This window comes from Lutra lutra, chromosome 13 (assembly GCF_902655055.1).
Source record: "Lutra lutra chromosome 13, mLutLut1.2, whole genome shotgun sequence".
NCBI lineage: Eukaryota > Metazoa > Chordata > Mammalia > Carnivora > Mustelidae > Lutra > Lutra lutra.
In genome coordinates, this window is record NC_062290.1 from 44966300 (window position 1) to 44989932 (window position 23633).

The window sequence follows — 23633 nt, forward strand, 5'->3', positions numbered from 1 at the left end:
CTTGACTAAGAAATCTCACTGGGTATCATGGAGCCACTTAAGATTTTTGAGCTGGGAAATAAAATGCTGGTTTCTATGACAGCAGTGAGCAGGCTGGGTTGAAGCAGACAGTGCCTGCAGGCAGAAATCTGTTAGCTGACCACTGCAAAAGGCCCCAAACTTGTGTCACAAGGAGATGTGTGTGGCCAGACTTCCCAACTGGCAAAGCTGAGTTCCAGTAGAAAGCACAGGAAGGAGAAGCAACCAAAAACATCCTGTAGAGTCTAGCCTGGGTGGGTGGGAAGATGGTAGTGTCTGAACACTAACGGTGATCACGGGGGAAGATAGTGAACTATCTGGACACGTTGAGCTTGACAAAGCTAGAGCGTATCCAGCTGTCTGGAAGTCTGCAGCTCAGGAGAAGAAGAAAGGTCATCAGAGATTCTCAGAAAGGGACATTTAACACCAAAAGGGCTTGTTATGTGTCATTTCCATTATAGAAAGAACCCAGAACCCCACAAATTAGGCTCTCATAGAGATAGTTCATTAGGATTTTTCTTGGAGAGAGAAATTTGCTAAATAGTGTGAGCCTGAATATGGATTGATTTTGAAGTCATTTAAAGTCAAGGATATTGTTCTAAAATAGCTTCTGAGATTATTTCAAAACAGACTCAATAATCTTTCAGTGACACTTGGAATTTGAGGTGATGGTCTCATTTCATCCATTTATATCATATTTTTAAATGTTCCTGCCTTATACCTTTTCAAACTTGTATTTTGTCTTGCTTAAATATTTTAATTCTTGTGACTATACATTATAGAAAACTTGGAAAACAGAAAAATGTAAAAATACAAAGGCAAACACCAGGAACTAACAACTGTTTTTATCTTTTCCTAATATATTTCTGTGACATATGTATGTGTAAATACATATAAATAAGTATATATGTTATTTACCCACACATAGACACATATATATGAACTATGAAAGTGATTATATAGATTTATGAGCACATGAATTTTCTTAGTATTGTGGTTCACATGGTAGGTTCTACTTTGCATTGAATTTTCTTTAGTTACCATTAATGTTTGAACATTTTCTATGTCATTAAAAATAGTTCAAAAGGCTTCATGTTTATGACTGCATAATATTTCATTACATGAGTCTGTCTTAACATGGAAGCATTCTTCCATCATTGGACAGTTCAGCAAGGTGTGTGCCTTGCTGAGGCAAGGTACCCTGTTTTTTTTCTACTGACACCCCTTGAGTCGAGAATGACCTCTTCCTCATCTTCTCATTTTCCCACCATAATCTCTGATGTTGGAGAGTCCAATGGAGTCAGGTCGCTGCCCAGTGTAAGAAGTGCATGCATGATCACGATCGTTAAAGCATTGAAGAATGTATGGTTTTGCCCAAAACCAACTGTTTCTTACATCTTCTCTTGTAATCATTTTTAAAAATTGTTTTTGCCTCCTCCATGACTTCCCACCTATCATGTCTGAATGCCTGCATATACACACATACAACACACACACACACACGCATCAAGCCCTGAACACAGGAAGAGCTTCTTAAGGTCCCTGAATGGCATCCTTTTCATCATTCCTCAATATGTACACTTTGCCTAAGAAAAAGACCAATTGTCTTAAAGGTAAGCAATAGGAAGATACATTTAGGCCATAGTGCCTACCCTTCTGTGACAGTGTGGTGAAAGGCCAAGGCCATAGCACGAACCCCTAGAGAGAGCAGAGCCCATGCACAGGAGCATACATTAACAAGACTGGACAGAGCACCATTGTTTTGATATCTTTCTGTTTTCACAGGTGCCCAGAATGATTTTATGAGTCTTCACCATGACCCATGCCATAGAAAGACAAATATAGCTATAGTTTTGCTGAATCCAGGTTTAGAGGTCCTTGTGCAAACAAAAACACAATTTCTAAATCAGTCCAAAGCAGAGCCCAACATCTTGAATTCTATATGCACCCCCTTTTATTCCCCTTCTCTTCTAGCCTGTTTTCTTCAATGCCACTGACTCCATTTTAAATATCATCAGCTGATAAATCAATTGGCAGAGATATGCAGTGTTCATTCTAGTACTGAGGATAACAAATCATAGCTGTAAAATTTTTCAGAAGAGAAGACAACAAACTGCATTTTGCATTTAGAAGGTGGTGTTGGCGTGAGTAAAAATGCTTGGGTTAGCTCAAATATAATAGTTAAGTCAATTCGATGATTTCTTAATTAACTTCTATTAGATGTATATCCAAAGTTATTAGAAGAACTTTGGAAGGTTGGAATTTTTTTAAAAATATAGCTCCTTTAAAAAGAAAATTCTCTTGACTACTAGACATAAGAATTATTAGAGGGGCGCCTGGGTGGCTCAGTGGGTTAAGCCTCTGCCTTCTGCTCATGTCATGTTCTCAGGGTCCTGGGATCGAGCCCCTGCATTGAGCTCTATGCTCAGCGGAAAGACTGCTTCCCCCTCCCTCTCTGCCTGCCTCTCTGCCTACTTGAAATCTCATTCTCTCTCTGTCAAATGAATAAAATCTTTTAAAAAAAGAATTATTGGAAAGAGAGCACATGATTATAATAAAAGATAGGATCAGTCTTTCACATTTAATTTTTCTGTCAGAAGAAGGCAGAAAAGAAGAGAAACATTCTCTAACTTGGAAAAACAGGGAGAAAAGTTCAATGTTAGGATCCATTCGATTTTTCTGTTAGAGCTGCGGGATTTTGACTTTATTCAAAAGGCAGCATCGAGTTTCGTGAATATTGTTACTTTATGGAGATGCCCATCCATACGCAATGAAAATCTAGCCTAGCAAATGAGTACAAAAACTTTAATCATACAGATAAATATAGAAAATTCAGTCATGTAAGATAAACAAGTAAATTAATATGCCAATGGTTGTCTCTTCTGGGAATACATACCTATTTTTCATAGCTTTGTTTCCCCTTGTCCTTTAAATTTAATTTCTTTCATATATCCTCGTACCTTTCAGTCATTTCTTCAGAAAGTACCCTCTTTATCACTCCCTCTTATTTATGATGATCTCAAGTCAGTGCTGTTTTTATCTGATCCACCCGAGCTCACCCATTTTACCCAAAAGCTAAGATTTGCTAGCCATCAAAAAAGAATACACAGCCATCAAAAGAAATGAAATCTTTCCATTTGCAATGACGTATATGGAACTAGAGGGTATTATGCTGAGTGAAATAAGTCAGTCAGAGAAAAACAATTATCATATCATCTCCCTGATATGGAGAATTTGAGAGGCATAGTGGGGGGATTTGGGGGTAGGGAAGGAAAAAATGAAACAAGATGGGATTGGGAGGGAGACAAACCATAAGAGACTTAATCTCACAAAACAAACTGAGGGTTGCTGGGGGGAGAGGAGTAGGGAGAGGATGGTTCAGTTATAGACATTGGGGAGGGTATGTGCTATGGTGAGTGCTGTGAAGTGAGTAAACCTGGCGATTCACAGACCTGTACCCGTGGGGCTAATAATACATTATATGTTAATAAAAAATTAATTAAAAAAATAAAAAGAATATATTGTGTCATCCTATATCAGAGAATGAAATTAAAATTGAAGCCTTAATTTATTCATTTAAATAAAAACATCAACATTTATATCAAATGTGGATATATAAATATACACCCATCCTTGTCCCCCAGGGATACATAGAGGCGATGTGAGTTCCTTCATTATTCAAAAGAAGGACTTCCCATCATTCGTCAGTTGCAAAATACGTCTCTTCTGCTCATGCCCTACCCTGTTCTGTACCATGGTGACAGCTGTGTGTTGAGCCCTTTCTGTCTCCCACTCTTGACGGAGGGTCTATTATACTAACCCTTTTATCTGAGACCAATTCATCATAAATCTTCCACAAGCCAGGGGACGCTGCAAGAAAATCTTGCCAATTAGAAGCTTTAGCTGAAATCAGTGAAGCAGTTTAATGTAGTTTATTAGTGTCCATAAGGCCTCTGGGGATTTCCACACAGCCTATAATATCATTTCTTATGAATCCATTAGCCATATACCCTATAAAGTCATTTCTTATGGCTCCTTTAGACTGTCTCTGAATCTCACATGTTTCCCAGGGCACCAGATAGACCGGCAATGGTCACAACCATCACAACCAGCACTGTAATAGTGGTTAACATTATATCACATTTTTATAGACCACAAAAATGATTTTTCATATTTTTTATCCATTTTAAGTGTTCTGCCTTTATCTTGGAGGAAACTTGCTTTAATTGCTAGTTGCCTACTATATTCGCTCGTTCTCTCTCCCTTCATAACAATAACCCAGTGACTGCTTTCCAGATATTTACTAAAACCTTGAGATATGCCAAGGGAAGAAACGTATTTGCTCATGCACATTCCCAAGTTTTGGCAATCCCCAGGTACATACTCGTATACGGAGCTCTCTCTTTCATCCGGAGTGAGACAGTAACTGTAATTGCTTGCGGAGCATCTGGAAGTAGCATGAATAATGATAATAATGACCTCATAGGATGTATAATTGGGGGGATTAAAGAACATTTACAAGCCTATTGTGTCATAGTTAATGATGAGGTGCCAAGTTTTCTCGCCACAACCCTTTCCGTGGTATTTCCTGCTTGGATCAGAGAACTAATTATAGTAAACGGTGCCCTTGAACTTGCCCCATCCTCATGAATCTGCGAGTATAAAGATACTGAACTGTTGTAGTTGTTTTCAGAGACGATTATTAATGTTGTTTTGCATTTGTCTAACAAAATTTGTATAATGTAATCATTTAGTGTTTATTTTATTGTGTGTACCTTCTACTCAGAGGGTTGGCATTATTGTTCCTAACAGTGACGGATACAAGCAGATCATGCCTTATGACCTCTACCATCCCCTTCCTCGGTACGTAAATCAACCATCCTGATGCTAGAATTAGTAAATCAGCCTTCTGCTTCTTTTATGTATCTATGTAGCTGTAGACTGTGTGTTTTCCTGTAAAAGTAAGCTGATAGATGGTATACTTTGCAACCCATCCTGAGCTCTGCTTCTGCTCGAACTCTAAGCTGGTCATTCAAAAACCGTTTTAAGATAGGATCCTATTACATTGAAGTGGACACAATCATTGACTCTGATTAGATACAGTGTATGGGTTATGTTGTGTCTTTCTTTCACTCGTTTGTCCTGTTCTGTTTCTCTGCAGTAGGGCCCTAGGCATTAAAGCCCTGTTGCTAACTGTTAAGCAAACACTGCCAGAGGCATTATCACAGAACTGCAAATGTGGGATTCCAGATGTGGTATTATTCTGCCTAGGGGCTTTAAATATCTTCTTTGTGTTGCAGAGAAATTATAATTGTGTACCAAAAGGCAATGTTTTCCCATCCTTATTGTTCAGAACATTTGGGGGACATTTTTTTCTCAAAATACCCAATTCCATGTGCTGTGCTGCCTTTTTAAAGGACAGGCCTTTTTTCAACTAGAAAAAAAAAAAGTGACTGAGGAAATTTTAAGAGACCTTGTTCTCTTTATTAATATATTCATATGAAAACTGGAGAGGCTCAAAAATACGCCAGTTCTTGAGTGTGTGATCTGCCACACTAGAAACAGGTCCCCAGATAACATAAATTAGAATCGGGCTTTGACGGAACTCCTGTGCTAGGAGATGCCTTTGCTCTATCCTCTTTGCTCACTTGGACTCGAGGGCATCAGCTCCTCTTTAGAACTCAGAGTTTCCATCAGATCACAAATAGTGTGAATAATCCATGGTAGTTTCCTGAATCTCAAACTATACCAAGCCTAGAAAATAACTTTATTCTGAACTAAAAAAAAAAAAAAAAAAAAAAGTTTGATTGAAAATTTCCAAATGCTTCATGAAATGGAATCCAAACAGGGGCTCACGAGGTCATTGAACTCAGCTCCCCAGAGAGGCTTTCCTGTCCTACTCCTTCCAAGCAATCACGCTCATATGCCCTACATTTATAAACGAGTGTATTTGCACAAATATCCATATGTGTATTTAGTGCATACCATTCGGGTATGCACACAGAGATTTAGATAATACGTGTACCCCAGTGCAAGCTGTCATCCAGCCTCTACTTAAATATTTCCAGTGACTGGTACAGAACCCACTTTTCACCATCCTAATGGTAGCATGTAGAGAGGGGCATTGAATCTTTTTCTTTTTAAGTTTTCCCACCATTAGTTAGCTCCCTCCCACTTTTCTATGACTATATTGATAAAGATGATAAATGACTTTAGAACGCTGATAGATCATTTTGCTGGCTTGATCCAAAACCAAACTTCTATAGTAAATGCTTCTTGAAAAAAGAAATGGAATGAAAATATAAGAAGTTGAATTTAACTGAACCAAGATTTCATCTGATTTCAGTTTCTTTATCTGTAAAATAAGTATCCACAGGACACATATCTGTTTGTGGGAAGGCCATATATTTTATCATAAAAGCAAAGTTGGGTGTCAGGGGTGAGCAACGTTGAATTTATGTTTTTCTTATAATAGCACTCCTAAGTTTCTTTCATATCTGTGATTTCTCTTGTTTGTATTTCTCCGGTATGACTAATGCCATCTTAGGTTAAACTTCATTTCTTATATGTTCTGATTTCCCCCAAATGTCAGAAGCCCAGTATTCTCAATGATAGATTGAAATGGGCCCCCTTAATGTTCTCCTGTGTACACATTGGCCTGTCCATGCATCACAATGGAAAAGGACAATCACAAATAAACAGACTGTATTTCCTACTCCTTGCACTTCTGTTACTGAGCTAATTCTAAAGTTAGATTCTGCTAAAGTTCTGCTTAATTGATAAAATCTTAGTAAATGGAAGCAATTTCTACAAATATGTTTCTACAAGAAGAATTGAATCTCCAAAATGATCCAGAGTTAAAAACTGAGGCTCAAAAATGATTCTCAGATGGCAGCTACCTTCTGATCAAGGCAGAAGGCTTTCCATATTGATTATTTAAATGGGTTTTAGACCACAAGTATAGATAACAAAGCAAAGTTAAGGAATTTTTAGATTTTTTTCTTGCTTTCAGTCTTTGAGACATATACCTGAACATAATAGGAGAACAGAATCTTATTAAATCATAATTAACATACACAAATTTTCCATATTACTCTTAGTTTTGAGAATTTCTTAAACATACGATGTGTTTAAAAAATTTAAAGCCATCAGAATTAAAATACGTGATATATGAACTGATTTTTTATTCTTCCAGGGCAGGGATCTTGGATATGTGCTTTTATTTCCCCTACCCCAAGCACTTACCTGGTCCCTATTTTAAGATATTCTAACTAATGCCTTCTCTCAGCTTTTATTATACTTTCTTTAAAGCACTCAGACATGTTTTGCCTTGAAATTCCTCATAACCCTATTATTATGGCAAGAATCACACAATAATTTTTCACATATAGAAGTATGGGTACGATGGACCCATATTATAAATTCTTAGAATAATATTAGCATCATTTGTCTTTCTGTGATCGCTGACACTGAAAAGGATACTTATTCCTGTTTGTGAAATCACACTATGGGTCAGGTCCAAATGTTGAGACAGAAATTAATCACTGTCTCTTTAGAAGGGTCAAGTTTAGGGACGTTTGAGTACCAATTAGAAAGTGTGCTTTTTTTATGGCATCTTAATGTTTTAAGAGATTAAATATGCATTCAAAAACATATTCCCACTTCACTGTCAGATCAAATCTAATGTGAATATGTACTTATATATCATTCTGAATCAGACCTGTTATCCATATACAGAGGGAAACTCTCCAGAGATTTACATGGAGATAAATGAGAATTGGTCTTTGCCTTTTCAAGAGACACCCTCTACAGAGCTGCTTCATTCTCTTGAAAGAGCTCATAAAGTCTCCTAAGGGCTAAACAGAGGGCCTCAGGTTCCCCATAATAGCATTTTCTTTTGTCTCTCCTGGGGAAAATATAGTACTTGGCAGCCTGTTTAGGCTGTTGGCAATAGAGGTGACAGTTGTTGCCTAGACTCAAACGGTGCAGAGAAAATGTGGAGGAAAATCCTCTGTTACCTGGGAAACACACCATATCCACGCTCATGCAAAAGAGAAGTCGGGTTCCCAATATACATGAAATCCTACTTAAAGGATAATTGCTATCTCCACGGTATGCCTGTGCAATATTTTTACATTTAACTTTCCAATCGATCGACTTGGGGATATTTTGTTTCTCTCTCATTAAAATTATATGCCTCCTAATCCTAAGAGAAATCTTGAAGTTCCGTAGCAATCCTCAGCAACAAGCAGAACATATGCAGGAAAGACAGGCTCAGTCTCAGTATTTCTATTTTTAAAAATTCTATGTTCTCTAAATCTGCAGGAGGAGAGAAGAGAATCAGGCAAAAATATCTGTCAGCTTCTGGTCCAAATGCTTCAGAGCTGTGTAGAGATCTAAAAAAAAAAAAAATCAATGGAACTCTCTTAAATGTTATTGATAATACTGTAATCATCTCCCTTAGGTAACTGTATCTTTAGATTCCAATGCCATCAGCCTTCCAATCCAAACCAAACTTTCTTCACAATTCCCACAGTTCTTTATCCGGGGAATGCTAACTGCCAGTATCCCTCAACAGTTAGGGAATGAGAAGATAATAACGCACATTATTACTTTTGCTTGTTAGTGTAATGATGGGCTAGTTTCAACATCAAAATTGTGCTGAATCCATGTAGTCCCAAAGCTGATGATTGTAGAAGCAAGGGAGAGGGGATGAACATTTGGTTTACCTTCACCATTCATGAGCTTCTCAATGTAAAAGTATCCAGAAGCTAAGTGATAAAGCAATGCATTGAAAATAGAAAATAACAGCCTAGGTGCAAACTGTTAGTGTTAACTGAGTAACCAGTTGTAATCTTGACAAAGATATTGAGTGACATTTAGTAAACATATATTTTTTATATTTTAATATTATAAATACTAATATTAAATATCTATATTAAATATTATATCTATTTTAAATATGTGAATATTTTAAATATTATATATAACATAGATACAGGATATATTTATAAGATATGAAATAATATAAATATGGTACACAGAATATATATTCAAACTATAAGGAGAGGGACCGAATAGCCGTCTTTGGAGTAGGTTACAGACAGCCCAGTTCGCCCTGTGGACAGCTCTCAAAAGAGTAATTTCTTACACTTGGCGCAGAGCTTCGAGGTTTCCAGAGCACTTTTGCTGACACTGAATCCTTCGCTCTCCCTCGTCCACTATTAGGCATTAGATGGCTTTCCGATCTCTGGACCGTAGCCTCTCAGAACCTGATTGCCCCAATAGGCACTGGGAAAGGGGTTGGTCGGAAAGGTCACTGAGGAGGTTTGGCAATGTGCATGTCCGCCCTGATGACTCCCCTTGCTTCTGTAGGTGGGAGGCCACCCCGTGGACCGCGTGCTCCTCCTCGTGTGGGGGGGGCATCCAGAGCCGGGCAGTTTCCTGTGTGGAGGAGGACATCCAGGGGCATGTCACCTCAGTGGAAGAGTGGAAATGCATGTACACCCCTAAGATGCCCATCGTGCAGCCCTGCAACATTTTTGACTGTCCTAAATGGCTGGCACAGGAGTGGTCTCCGGTAACTGTGCCCTCTTTCTTTGTTCGTTAGGAGAGTAAGTCCACTCTTCCCTCTCATCGCCATGACCCGGCCGGCTACCCTGGGCAGCTCCCCACTGCTCTCGAAGTGTCCAGAAGCCGTCCAGTTTAGCTCCTGACATAGGCACGCCCCAACCCCAGCACACCCAGGTGTAAACATGTAGATTTACATAACTTCTTCAAGTTACTCCAAGAAGCCTCTGTCTCTCATAACGTTCCCTCAAGTGGCGAAGAGAGGCCAGGGTCTGTCAAGATTCAGTGAGGCCAAATGACTGATCCGCAATGTCTAGAAGCTGCTCCGATGATAGAGCTCAGTAGACCACAGTTGGGTTTTGGGTTTTATTTCTTATCCAAAAAGGGTAAAGAGTAAATTCCGATTAAAACTATCTGTATTTTCATTGAAAAAAAAAAATGTGAAATGGAAATGGAAAAATAAGTAGAACAGGGAGGAAGTAGGATAATTAAAAGCAGAACATTCTAGATCATAGGGAGACTGTTGCAGCAGCTTAAATAATATGTTATTTGGGGTTTCCTGGCTGCTAATTCAAAAGGTTTAAAATGGCAAAAGAGATAGAAAGATGAGGAGGTAAACTCTGTGCCCCGAGCCACAGAGTCGGCAAAAGACTTCTCACTTCACTGTGTGGCTTTGGGGCAGCAGGATCAGAGCTGTGACGTTTCTCTCTATCTAGACTTGCTCCCTGGCATCTAGAAGCACTGGAGGTGCTGTCTACATCTGACCATTGAATCAACCCCCTGAAACATTTTGACCATGTCAGTATAGTCAATCGGATCAGCCATGCTGCAATATAAATTTACTATGATGGCCGTTTACAAAGGGTTAATGTCCATGTGGGAGCTAACAAAGTGACTAAATAAAGTCAAATGCAGTGTTAGTAATCGAAAGTGAGCACACTTTACAGTTTCTTTTCTCCTTCTTTTTGCGGCTTGGTTTGGGACTCAGCACATGGGGGTGCTTAAGGAATGCTGCCGAACTAATCTAAGAAATTGAAAGTGATTGAATTTTCAGCCACCTTCACCCTAAATAGCCAAATAGAACAAAGACTCCATGAATGGTAAGAAATGGTACAAACCCACCAGGAGTCCTTATCTAAAAGCAGCCCTTAAAAGACTCTTGGGTGAGAAACGAGGCAAAGGAAATGAAGCTTGGCTATGAGTCTCCTCTCTCTTGCATTCTCCTTCCAGTGCACGGTGACATGTGGCCAGGGCCTCAGGTATCGGGTGGTCCTCTGCATCGACCATCGCGGGATGCACACAGGAGGTTGTAGCCCCAAAACCAAGCCCCACATAAAAGAGGAATGTGTCATACCCACTCCCTGCTATAAGCCCAAAGGTAACTCAACAGGTGCTCCGTTACGGGTCTTTTCATTGTTATGTGTCTTCTTTGGGGACTGTTTGAAACTCCTGGGATATTTTTAAAGATCCCTAGTGTTCTTAATTAACCCTTGTATGGACCTTAGACTCTACTAAGTGGGCTTAACTATTCCTAAAAGTCTTTCCAATCATTTTGCTTGCAAATTGTTATTAAGTGTTACATACTTACATAATTCTCTCCTGGGCTGTGAAGCTGTTTGAAGACTGTTGCTGAAAAGTATCAACTGCATGTGCTTAAAAGGAGATATTATAGAGATGTTGGAGAAATACATGTGTAATTTACTAGTCACATTTCTTGCTGTTAAAAATAATACAGTCAATCAGTCAATCGGAGAGTGTCTACTTTGGGAAGAAGCAAATGCATTACGAGTCCTCATACTTCACATGGCTGAAACAGAAAGGAGTTGCTTCTTAAATTGAAAACAAAAACATTAATATGAGACAAGATTCCAGAACCATAATTTGAAATGGAAATCTGGAATAAATCGGAATTTAACAGATGCTGCAAATAGTTTATAAAAAGCGAATTTTAGAGAAGTTTTACTGAGTGAGCAAGGTTTGTTATAATTGCACAGACTGGCACTTATGCTGATTGGACTTACTTTGCTGACACTGCTGCCAACCATGTCAAGAAAATAGAAAATACCCAAGTCGCAAACAATTCAGAAGTAGAGAACTCCTTATTATAAGCTACCTCCTATTATTAAATATGATTCCTTTTTGTTTCTTAATTCAACCATTACATTTCTCAGAAAATCAGCCACCGTGTACCTCTTTATTTACTATAGGGTGCCCTTGGTGGGAGTGAATGGCATCATGAAATCTAAATGATATGATGGAAATAAAACCAAAAATACCTCAAATTCTGATTCATTGTAATAAATCTCTCTCCCTCCATTTCTCAGTAAACTGAAGCTCAGTTTCCTCATCTGTGAAATGGGGCTAGTAATAGTAACTACCTCAGAGATCATGTGAGTATTACATGAGATATAGTGCAGACAGGACGCTTAGCTCACTGCCTGTGTAATTAATTAATTAATTAATACAGTCAGTTCTCCACACGTGTCATCTTCCACTCCTGACGATCATTAGCGTCCTCAGCTATGGGAGAAAGAGGCCACCAGTACCTTTGACAGGATCCGCTTCAAACAGACAATAGAGAATGGCAGGCCTCACAGTGCCGGCTGAACACTTCCTCACTGAAACAGAAATGGCAGACACGGCACGGTTGACTGAGTCACTTAGTTGGGAGACATGGGCTACCTGTAAAATGATGTATGCATAGGGGACCCGTGTCCCTGTGTTTAAATGTTAGCAGATCCTCCTGGCCTCAGTGCTTTTATGTTTCTCACTCACTTTGTCTTCTGACAAGAAAAGATTGCTGCACACAGAGGACAAGAAGTGTTGCCCCTAACTTAAATAGTCCATTATTTATTAGCTCTGTCTTTACCAGGCCGCTTCAGAGAAAGAGAAGCAGTTTGTGGTTAACTATCAAGAATGAAATCTGGATTTTCACAACTAAGTAGTGAGCGTGGCTCTCTAAACATCATTAAAATGCCATATAATTCTATGGTGTATGCATAGAGAGACATATTTCTTTCATCTTTACAATTATATGCCATAAAATGGTGATAGAGCTTCACTGGCTCATACTATAAAGGCAAATATCCCTATAAATGATCCTAATAAATATGTCAAAATGGGAATCTTGGCAGTTACTTCTGTAGGAGCAGTTAGAACCTCTTTCTTTTTCTCCTTTACAGTTTTCTGGTTTTGTTTTTTTTTGTTTTTTTTTTCTTTTTTTTCCAGGAAGTAGTTAGGAAGCTTGTCCTGAATTGTGTGGCCAAAGCTAGATAAAGAGGTAAAGCAGTCAAATTATAGGTCATGGACCCTAAATTGTTCATATTCTGGCTGTCTGTGAGCCTTAATGGGGCGCGGGTGGAGTCAGAGACCTAAAGCAATGTTTTTTGAATTTCGGAGTGGCAGCCTGGTTTGTTTGTGACAATATGGCATAGATCACTTCACCAGAAAGAAAAAGGAAAACCGAGTCAGAAATTGTTGAAGTATTACAGTATAATTTATTGCACTTCGTGTTCATCTCTAAAGATAAATATTCTATCTTTTTAACAGGAAATCATGAAGAGATGCTTTGATGACTCTGTATACATGTTGAGTCAGTGTTACTAATGACTTTTGTAATAATAATAAAAAACTCCCCTTTGCTCTTCAACATAATAAAAGGGCAGCAAAAAGACTAGTAGATTAGTATTACTAAACATTTAAAAAAATTTTTTTTCTTGATATAACCATCATCAGAAACAGGAATTTATAATAAAAAAAAAAAAGAGGAATTTACCTAAAAACTTACCACTTGCGGTTATCAGCATGGTTTCTAGGTAGTGTGAAATCAGGAACTGGTGAGGAGATAAAGGAATTTCTGTAAAATTCCAAATTGGTTCTAACCTCTTCTCTTTTATATGCACTTAATTCTCAGAGAAACTTCCAGTAGAGGCCAAGCTTCCGTGGTACAAGCAAGCTCAAGAGCTAGAAGAAGGAGCCGCTGTGTCAGAAGAGCCCTCGTAAGTTTTAAAAACCGCAAGATGTTTTGCTTTTGAAACTAACTGGTTTTAAGAAAGTCGTGTCTCACTGGATGTGGCTTCCCTAGGCTTTGAACCAGGTGTAATCCTCTTGCCAAGGGTCGAAATGAACCTTGAGGGCTGTCCCACTGGAGATTTATCAGTGTCCGAGTATTTCTCAAAACATCAGATTGCCTGTTTGCTTTCTAAATACTTTTCAGTTTGGAAGTAAGAAAATGAAGGGGGAGCACCTACCCCTCTTCTCCAAAATCTGACCTCCTCTTTTCCAAAGGGTAAAGGTGAGAAGGCCCAGGCTCCCTCTGATGATGCAACATAGATTTGATGGGAAAGTCTGGACAACTTTTCACATTCCTTATATCCCAGCTTTGCAATATAGCCACTCACGAAAGGTAAAACATTGGTAAAATATGTCTGCAGGCAAAGGAAGTATATTAGCATGTAGGATATGAAATGGTTTCCAAATTCAACCTGTAGTTTAAATTTCACCAGAGATAAAAAATTAACAGTGTAATCTATATATTCAAAAGTAATTTAGAATTTTCTCAGATCCGTCTTGTTTGGATCTCAGTCTGATATGGTGTGCCAGACCATGAATTGTGTTTCTGAATCACACCCAAAACAGCAAAGGATTAAAAAAGAATTTCAAAATCCAGATTGGTGTGACCAAAGTTCATTTATAGAGAAATGAAATTTGTTTTGCGGTCACTTGGTTTCACATTTGACAATGCATTTCTGACTTAAAAAGACAATAAGCAAAACAGAAATGAATTTTGTGCTGTGAAGTGACATTTTGGAAAAATGACTTTTAAAAAAAGCAATTAAGGATTGCAGAACCTTGGAGGAAAGGCAGTGTTTAAAGATCACAGTGCAACCTTTACATGACTATATGAAGGCTTAAAACTTTTTCTTTCTCTCTGGCTAGTGCCCGGCTGGACAGGCCTTCTTGCTGCTAGAGAGGAAGTAAGTGGTTTATTTTAGATGGGGATTAGCTCTTTATCCACTAAGGCCCTGTTTAAGACACAGAAAGATGCCTTGTAATTGGAGCTAATTGTTCCTTATATGCATTCTTAGGTTAGATACATTTAAAATGAGATGTATTTTTCTACGTAAATAAACCCTGCTCTCTTGTATAGAATATTTTGTCATTTGGTCTGAAGCATAACCCTATACACAGGATCGCATTATAACAGATGTTAAATAATATAATAAAGTTGAAATTAAATCAAAACATCTTATATCAATAATTTAACATCTTTCCCATTATTAGATAGCTCTCAAAATGAAGGTTTTAAGTGGAGCTTAATGCCCCTGCAGAAGGATTACATAGACCCTGGTCAACCATGTTTTGTAACGAGAGTTTTCCAACTAAAGGTCTGATTAAGATGCATTATGTTTAACTTTAATCTTAATAAATCCCTAAAGTAGTTAACCACATAGATTTCACCATTGAAACTATAGCCATATATTAGATTATTAAATTTTACTCCCAGTGTAATGGAATTGCCATCTTGGCATGATTAATTTGAATTGAAGTAGATTGTAATTGGAGCGCTGGTGTCGGGTAAAGGAAATGTATATATACTATTATGCTCAGAACAATAATTACTTTTATACCAAAACGAAATAAGTGACCACTGTAGAATAATGTAATGAAAGGGATACAGTTTCCACGTCTTAATGCACTTTACATGTTTAGCACACTGAACCCTAGGAAAGGTCCGACATGTCACATTATTTTTTTATTGATTTTGAATTTAAAAAACATAATTTTGCATGGTCTTAATTCTTTCTTTTCTAAACCACATAGACTAGTTTCTAAATGTATGCAGCAACCTATAATTACTCTCCATAGTATAATGAACAAATGATATACTGTCAGCAAGTCTTTTCCTTCCCCCCACTGAAGAGACTCACATTGCTTAAATTAAATGGTAGTGTTTAGAAGCTGTGGCCGTCACTTCTGAACCAATCAGAGAAGCCTGAATCGTGGTCTAGAACTATTATCTCTCACTTTGGCTCCGGTCTACTATGGAAGAGTTCCGTAGTAAAAACAGTAAATATCATTTAGTTCCCCGATGTAAAATAAAAATATTATCTCCAGCCTGTCTCATTAAACAATGTAGGAAAAACAGTAGCTTAAAGTCTTTAGCATATGGAGATGCTGTTAGTGAATACTGGATGCTTGTGGCCACCCCAGAATGAAAAAAAATAATAATAATTGGTTAGCACTCTGGCCAAAAATATGTTGGAAAGTAACCACTCTAAGGTGTGTTTAGGAAAATAGAAAAGAAAAGAAAGAAACTCTGATTAAAAAGTAAACACTGAATTTCCAAGGCATAACTAAAACTTTATAGAACAGAAGCATGTACTGGTATGGTTGTTCCCCTGAGCTAAATGCCATGTAGAAGATACACATGCAGATATCAGCCATAGAACACCTCAAATCGGGTGCCGGGGTGGCTTAGTCAGTTGCATGTTGGCCTTCAGCTCAGGTCATGATCCCAGGGTCCTGGGATGGAGTCCCGTGTCAGCCTCCCTGCTCAGCAGGGAGTCTGCTTCTCCTTACCCCTCTGCCCCTCTGCCCTGCTGGTGCTCTCTGTCTCTCACTCTATCTCTAATAAATAGTATTTAAAAAAAAAAAAAATTGGGGCACTTGGGTGGCTCAGTGGGTTAAAGCCTCTGCCTTCAGCTCAGGTCATGTTCTCAAGGTCCTGGGAATCGGGTCCGGGATCGGGTCCTGCATCGGGCTCTCTGCTCAGCAGGGAGCCTGCATCCCCATCTCTCTCTGCCTGCCTCTCTACCTACTTGTGATCTCTGTCTGTCAAATAATAAATAAAATCTTTTTAAAAAATTGAAAAATTAAAAAAATTAAAAAATAAAATATTTTAAGAAATCAAAATAAATAAAACCTATTAAAAAGAATATCTGAAATGAGTATCACAATTAGGTCACAATATGGTAATGCCCTTAATATATTGAATTCACTGTATAAAGCTGCAGCTTTATTAAGAAATACTTGTAGACGTGGACTGTTTTTTTCTAGCAACAGACAGGTTTATTTATGATGTGTTCGATTCATATGGCACAAAGGATGGAACAGCGTGGTGAATATCTTCCTGTGATATAAAAAAGTATCTCCTAACCCATTTGGGAGAGTCATACCCTCTAAATTGATTTTTCACTAGTGGCCATGGTTCGTCTTGATCCAGGCGTATGTTTTTACCAGATTTTTTGGACAACCCATGGCAAGAATCTTTAAGCGAGGTATTTTTGTCTCTCCTCTTCGAACAGGACAGTGTGAACAAGATCTAACCCTGAACAGATATTTAGTCATGTGGGGCTTTACCCAGGAAAGCTGATTAAGCATGGGCAATCTTTTTTTTTCTTGTAGCCACATTTTTATTTTTTTAATTTAATTTTATTTTTTTTCAGTGTTCCAAGATTCATTGTTTATGCACCACACCTAGTACTCCATGCGATATGTGCCCTCCTTAATACCCACCACCAGGCTCACCCAACCCTGCACCCCCTTCCCTTCCAAAACCCTCAGTTTGCTTCTCAGAATCCACAGTCTCTCATGGTTCGTATCCCCCTCTGATTTCCCCCAATTCACTTTTCCTTTCCTTTTCCTAATATCCTCCATGTTATTCCTTATGCTCCACAAGTAAATGAAACCATATGGTAATTGACTCTCTCTGCTTGACTTATTTCACTCAGCATAATCTCCTCCAGTCCCATCCATGTTGATACAAAAGTTGGGTATTCATCCTTTCCGATGGAGGCATAATACTCCATTGTATATATGGACCATATCTTCTTTATCCATTCATCCATTGAAGGGCATCTTGGCTCTTTCCATAGTTTGGCAACTGTGGCCATTGCTGCTATGAACACTGGGGAGCATATGGCCCTTCTTTTCACTACATCTGTATCTTTGGGGTAAATGCCCACTAAAGCACAGACAATCTTATAAATAAGTACAGTAAGGTGAACTTGCCTTTGAGGATCCTTGCTAAGGAGTCCACAGACATTCCTGCTACTCAGTTAACACAGAGGGAATTATGGTAAGAGACAGACTTCTAAAAATAATAAGATTCTGGTCTGAGTTGCATTTTTACGAGGCTAAGAACCATCCTATTCCAGCACTAGAAAGGGGCAGATGGAATGATGGAAATTTGTTTCTGAGAGGATGGCACCATTATGCTTGCCTCCAACTGGTTAAAATATCATTTAGGATTCATTATTTAGTTAGTTAGTTAGTTAGTTAGTTAGTTAGTTCTTAGATTTCCTCAGTTACTTTTTTTTATCATTTTCTTTATTTTTTACATTGTTTTGTTAGTTTCAGGTGTACAATATAGCAACTCAGCACTTCCATGGATCACCCAGGGTTCATCACGATAGGTGCCCTCCTTCATCCCCATCACCTCTGTCACCCACTCCTCCCACCTAGCTCCCCGTTGGTAACCATCAGTTTGTACTCTATAATTAAGAGTCCATTTCTTGGGGCACCTGGGTGGCTCAGTGGGTTAAGCCACTGCCTTCGGCTCAGGTCATGATCTCAGGGTCCTGGGATCGAGCCCCACATCGGGCTCTCTGCTCGGCAGGGAGCCTGCTTCCTCCTCTCTCTCTGCCTGCCTCTCTGCCTGCTTGTGATCTCTGTCTGTCAAATAAATAAATAAATAAATAAATAAAATCTTAAAAAAAAAAAAAGAGTCCATTTCTTGATTGTCTAGAATTTAAATGTCAGATTGAGCCCAGCTGGTTGCTTCCACTGTCAAATATATGGGAATAGCTTTCTAGGTATTTTTGAAGCCCTCAGAATTTTACTCTTATTTGCTGAGGGATCAGAACTGCAATGAGGTAGTATAATTCTGTTCATTAACCAGGTAGAAGCTTAATACATTACTGACTTGAATTCCTATCTCCTATATTTAACTTACCTTCAGTCTTCTGTGGAGCTCTTTGCAGAAACACAACCACTACCTCAAGCCAACTACACGCACTGATGGCTTTGACAGCTCCATTTCTGGGACAGAAATGATACAGTGGGGTCCTCTAGGACCCAGGAAGGCAGCATATCTACTGTTGCTGCACGGGAAATTAATCAGCTAGCCTTCCTAACAAGCCTGATCTTGCTTGGAATAGGAAGGAAATTGTTCATTTCCTTAACTTCCTCAGGCCACTAACAGTCCCCTCAGTGCTCTGAAAGGTGTCATCTGTTAAGGAAGGCATACGAAAAGGCTGTGGCCTAGTTGATACTGAAGTTCTGCCTTTCTCTTTTTGGACTTTCTGCTCTCTGAATCAAGTCATTCCAGGAAGAGGGAGGAAGGATCCATTGGGTACCTAGGGAAGCCAGTTTCCTCCCTGACTTATTTCAGTCGCCAGGAGTTCTGCTTAGAGGGCTCTGAGCAAGCAACAGGTAGCAGGTGACTACTTTGGACACTAGGTGACCAGCACAACCATTTCAGCAAGCCAACCCTCCGTCAGACATTAGCACATACCGGGTAGGGAGTGTGAATGGTGCCGTCCTCTCAAAAGCAGGATTGGGTGGCCCTCTATGCCTATCTTGCCCCTAAAAACAATCTTGGCTTATCTCATCAGATTTTCAGTTAACACCTTTATTTGCACAGTTAAGAAAACATTTTTATGCTTCAACACAATAGGCCTTAAATGCATTGCCATAAATAACCTTGGTGTAAGCCATTTAAAAAAAAAAAAAAAAAATGAAGCAAAAGGAAAACAAGCAGGCCAAAGGTCACAGTGATATCTGGATGCCAGATGGCATCAGCTTAGTGATGGGGCTGATTCAATAAGAAGCAAAGGGAAATTCCTGTCATGCATCTGTGTGAACAGAACCCTCAAGGCATTAGATACAGAAAGGAAAGCCAGTAAGAGTTGCCATGGTGATCCTAGAGTCATTAAATGCCTTGTTTACCTTGTTGGAAATAGTATTTAAATATATAATATTTGAGCATATGTTTACATGAGTCCATATTTATATCCAGGAAAGTTGTCTGAGAATGTGGATGGCTGAACTCAGCAGTTAAGAATGTGAATTCATATTTTTAAAAAAAAGAAAGTGACTAGAAATGTTAATTGTGTGACATGTGTTTTTATATTTTCCCCCAAAGAATATTCAAGGAATTAAACATCAGGAATGGATCCAGATACTTTTGCTGTTTATATCCTCAGCACAAGGTGCCTGAATTATTTTCTCTTCATGAATCTCAGGCCACAGGAAATAAAAGGAATATCTCATATATATCTATGTCTTGAGAATCAAAAATCATCTCATCTAAGATCAAGCAGTTTAAATATGATCTATAGATCATTAAGCCAACATAAGGGATGTTCAAGCAGAATAAGGTTGAGCATTAGAATTATAGGATGAAAAACCCACAAAAGCCTTTAATTTTGAGAATTGGCACATCGTAGAAACTAAAGCCCTATACTGCCCAATCAGCCTTTACCCCACAATAGTCATGACCTTGCTCACTTTCAACTCCTTCCTTTCTGGCTTCCTTCCCATCTACCCAAGTCATTCTCTTCCATCATATTCTCTGCGAGAGCACACTTAATATAAGTTCTTTGGCTGATTAGGTATTTTAGATGACTATGGAGCATCCACACACCTGCTAAATTGTTCACATCTCCTAACGAAAAAAGCTAAATTTGCTCATAAGTCACCTGCTCTGTGCCAAGCTTTGCGCCAGTTGCAAGTATTGTAAAAATAAACCCAGTAGTCCTTGCCTTCAAGGAACCTTGAGTGTGTCATCACAGGAATGATAGAATTGTGTCTATAGTCCTGAAGGTTGGTCATTTATCCACAGACTGAACAAGTGAGTGAGCTGTATTTTAAAAATGCAATTTGGTGTTTCGGTATGCACAGCGTGATAGTGTTACGAATTTAAAAAGAAGTGTAAGAAAATTATTTATTGAATTCCCAAATTCTCTCCACTACCATATGTTCCTCTGAGTTAAAATATTAGCATAGTTCAGCTAGGGTGTAGTAATTCACAAATATGAGCATAAATGAGAGAAGAACACAACATACATGGAAAGAATTGGGGGATGTTGATAGAACTGATGTTTGGCAGATCGCGATAGAACTTAGTTGAATCTTTCGCTCCAAAACCAGTACTTGAGGAAGGATTATTGGATATTTTCACACAGCCAATGATCAGGTATTTTGTATCCGTACAAAATACGTACCTCAGCAATCCTCACTTGTGCATTGAGAAAAGGCTGCAGAAACCATAGGTAATTTTCTAAAATTGAAATTTTTTTCAATACACCATGCTGCTGACTATGTGAGTGGGTGAGGGTTGAGTCTGTGTATTTGTGGGCTCAAACCAAGGAGACAGCCCTGCTGAGATCTAAGTAAAAAGCAGTTTAATTATTGATCAGACCTCCGTACAGAGCAACAGCATGCCCCAGCAGGGGTGAAGTGTGGGCTCCCATGACAGACTGGCCTGGTGTTCTTCTCGGGTCCACCACCAGCTACAGGAGACCCTGGACAAGTCACTTAACCTTTTGGCTGCAATTTCCTCATTTGCAAAATGAGCATAATAACAAAGATTATTACAAAGATTAAGTTAGTGCATATAAAGTACCCAGTATGCAGGAAGCTCTCTTCCTTTCATAACTTTCATTAATGGGATTATGACTAGGCCTTTTCCAGCATCATGCCTCTTCCCAGAGAAACTTGCAGGGAATAAAAACATATAATAGTCACTTATTTACAAATGGAGAAATCGAGGCAGATGTTGTATCTACTAGTATGGGAGAGAAAAGTACAATTTAAGCTGAAATTCAGCCAGTGGCACCCCAGCTAACACCACCATCTTGCCTCTCTTCTGTACATCGAGCCATTTTCCATTGCAAGCATCACACTCCCAACGGAACTTATTCTAGAGGACAAAGCTTAACTACCTCTTTTTGAATAAAAAGGGACCTACGGGGAATTGCAAAAATTAATAAGGAAATTTAAGAAAGAGCTTGGGTGGAAATACATCCTCTCTCAACTCTGGGTTAAAGAGTCGATCCCCATAGATTGCTCCCAACGTGCACCAAGACAGAAATATCAGTAACAACCTCGGCAGAGCAGACAGAGCCATTTTTATGTAGTCATTAGAAAAGGCTTTATTGCAAACCAAGAAGTTCTAAATTTGTCAGCCCTTCCCAATGCCTCCACTGATTGCTCATTCTGTAGCTACTTTCAGAAAACTAAATCTGAAGTATTGCTCAGCTCTGCCCCAGAGAGTGACAAAGACAAATTAATGGGATCCACGTGTGCCAAAATAAAGTATGGATCCTGTCACCACCAATATATGTTAAGTCCATTAAGGTCATTTTTAATGAACTGAACTTTTCATTGGGAAGCTTTGCCAAACTTGTTGAATTAAAGGAAAGAAACCTTTACAAAGTTGCAAAATAAACCAGTTTCTCTCCATGTGAAGAAAAAAAAAGGTCCATGGAAAGTATTCTGAGTTTACACTATTTTAGATTTTTATCAAAATCTGGGAAAATGATATGCATTAAAAACTCCATTTTGTTATTAAGTTGAAAACTACAAATGCACTAATAGCATTGTAAGCTATAATGGCATGCGAGTCCCTGGGACATGGCTTTTTAAATAATCAGACTAGGGCGCCTGGGTGGCTCAGTGGGTTAAGCTGCTGCCTTTGGCTCAGGTCATGATCTCAGGGTCCTGGGATCGAGTCCCACATCGGGCTCTCTGCTCAGCAGGGAGCCTGCTTCCCTCTCTCTCTCTCTGCCTGCCTCTCTACTTGTGATCTCTCTCTGTCAAATAAATAAATAAAATCTTTAAAAAAAAAAAAATAAATAATCAGACCAGCCTCGAGGAAAAATCCAACTTTTAAATTGTGTTCTGTGTGCGTAGGTCGGAAAAGCAATAGGAAAGGAAGATGACCTGAAACGACTCTCATAGCCTCATTTTCTGTTTGCGAAGACTTAACTTGGCTCCGTTTGTATCTGCTACCTACAGTTAGTGGCCTATTTTTTCTTTTTTCTGTGCATTTTGAGTTTCAAAGAGTAGACGAAAAAGAGGAGCTCTTCTTGGGTTCTCCTAATGTAGGAACAACTCCAAAATGCCTCAGAGCCTTCACTGGGGTAGCTGCCTGTGTGATAAGACAATATGACATCAGAGTTATGGATAAATTACTGAAGGTAGCCTCTGGCTCACAGCTGCCCCCAAATCCTTGTCTTCTATAAAACAACATTTTTATTGAGATTGAATCGAAGTGTGATAGACATAGAATTTAAACTTGCCTCAAGCTACATGATAACCTAATACCCCATCAAAACAAAATGAGATCAGCACATACTGCCTGAGTATAGCTATAAGAAATATAAAATGGAGAAGCGCACTACTGAATTTGGGCACAATATATTTTTTAAAAAGACCATAAGAAACTTCCACAACAGGAAAAAGTTTTCATTTGCCCAGGCCCATACCTGGAACAGAGAGGTATGATTTAATTTCTTTTTGAGTTTCAAGACTGTGTCCTCTTTAGCTTGCTTTCAGGCTTTAGACCCAAGAACCAACCCAATACTGACTCACTCATAGCATCAACTTTCACCATTCTGTGTGTCCACTCATTTGCTCATTTAAAAGTGTATATTTATTGTCTATTATGGGAAGTTCTGCCTTCACAGAGATTTGATATGGTAATGGAGAGAGTTATTACATAAAGATTCACACTTGATTTTCAGGGGCTGACAACTGCTATGAGTAAATGAAGAGGGGCTCTAAGAGAGTCTAACAGGAGCCCCAGCAGCTCAGGGGCAGGGGCGGGGGGCAGTGGGGAGGCGAGGGGAGGGGCGGGTCAGGAAGTCTTCTAAGAAGGGACTTGTCAGCTGAAGCCAGGAGGATGAGTGGGAGTTATTCCAAGCTGAGAGAAAGAAGGAAAGTCGTCCAGGGAGTGACCCACCTGCCTAGATCTTGAGTCAGGAAAGAATTACACACATTTAAGGAAGAGGAGGAAGACTAGTGTGGCTAGAGGCTGG

At 39.0% G+C, this 23633-nt stretch overlaps 1 protein-coding gene across 1 annotated transcript in view; it reads left to right on the forward strand.

Moving 5' to 3' along the window:
- The window catches only part of ADAMTSL1 (ADAMTS like 1), a 932409-nt gene that overhangs the window by 690378 nt on the left and 218398 nt on the right, over positions 1-23633 (forward strand). Inside the window, 4 exon segments of the mRNA XM_047700005.1 lie at positions 4831-4881; positions 9394-9598; positions 10819-10966; positions 13502-13586. Coding sequence (XP_047555961.1) covers positions 4831-4881; positions 9394-9598; positions 10819-10966; positions 13502-13586 — 489 coding nt within the window.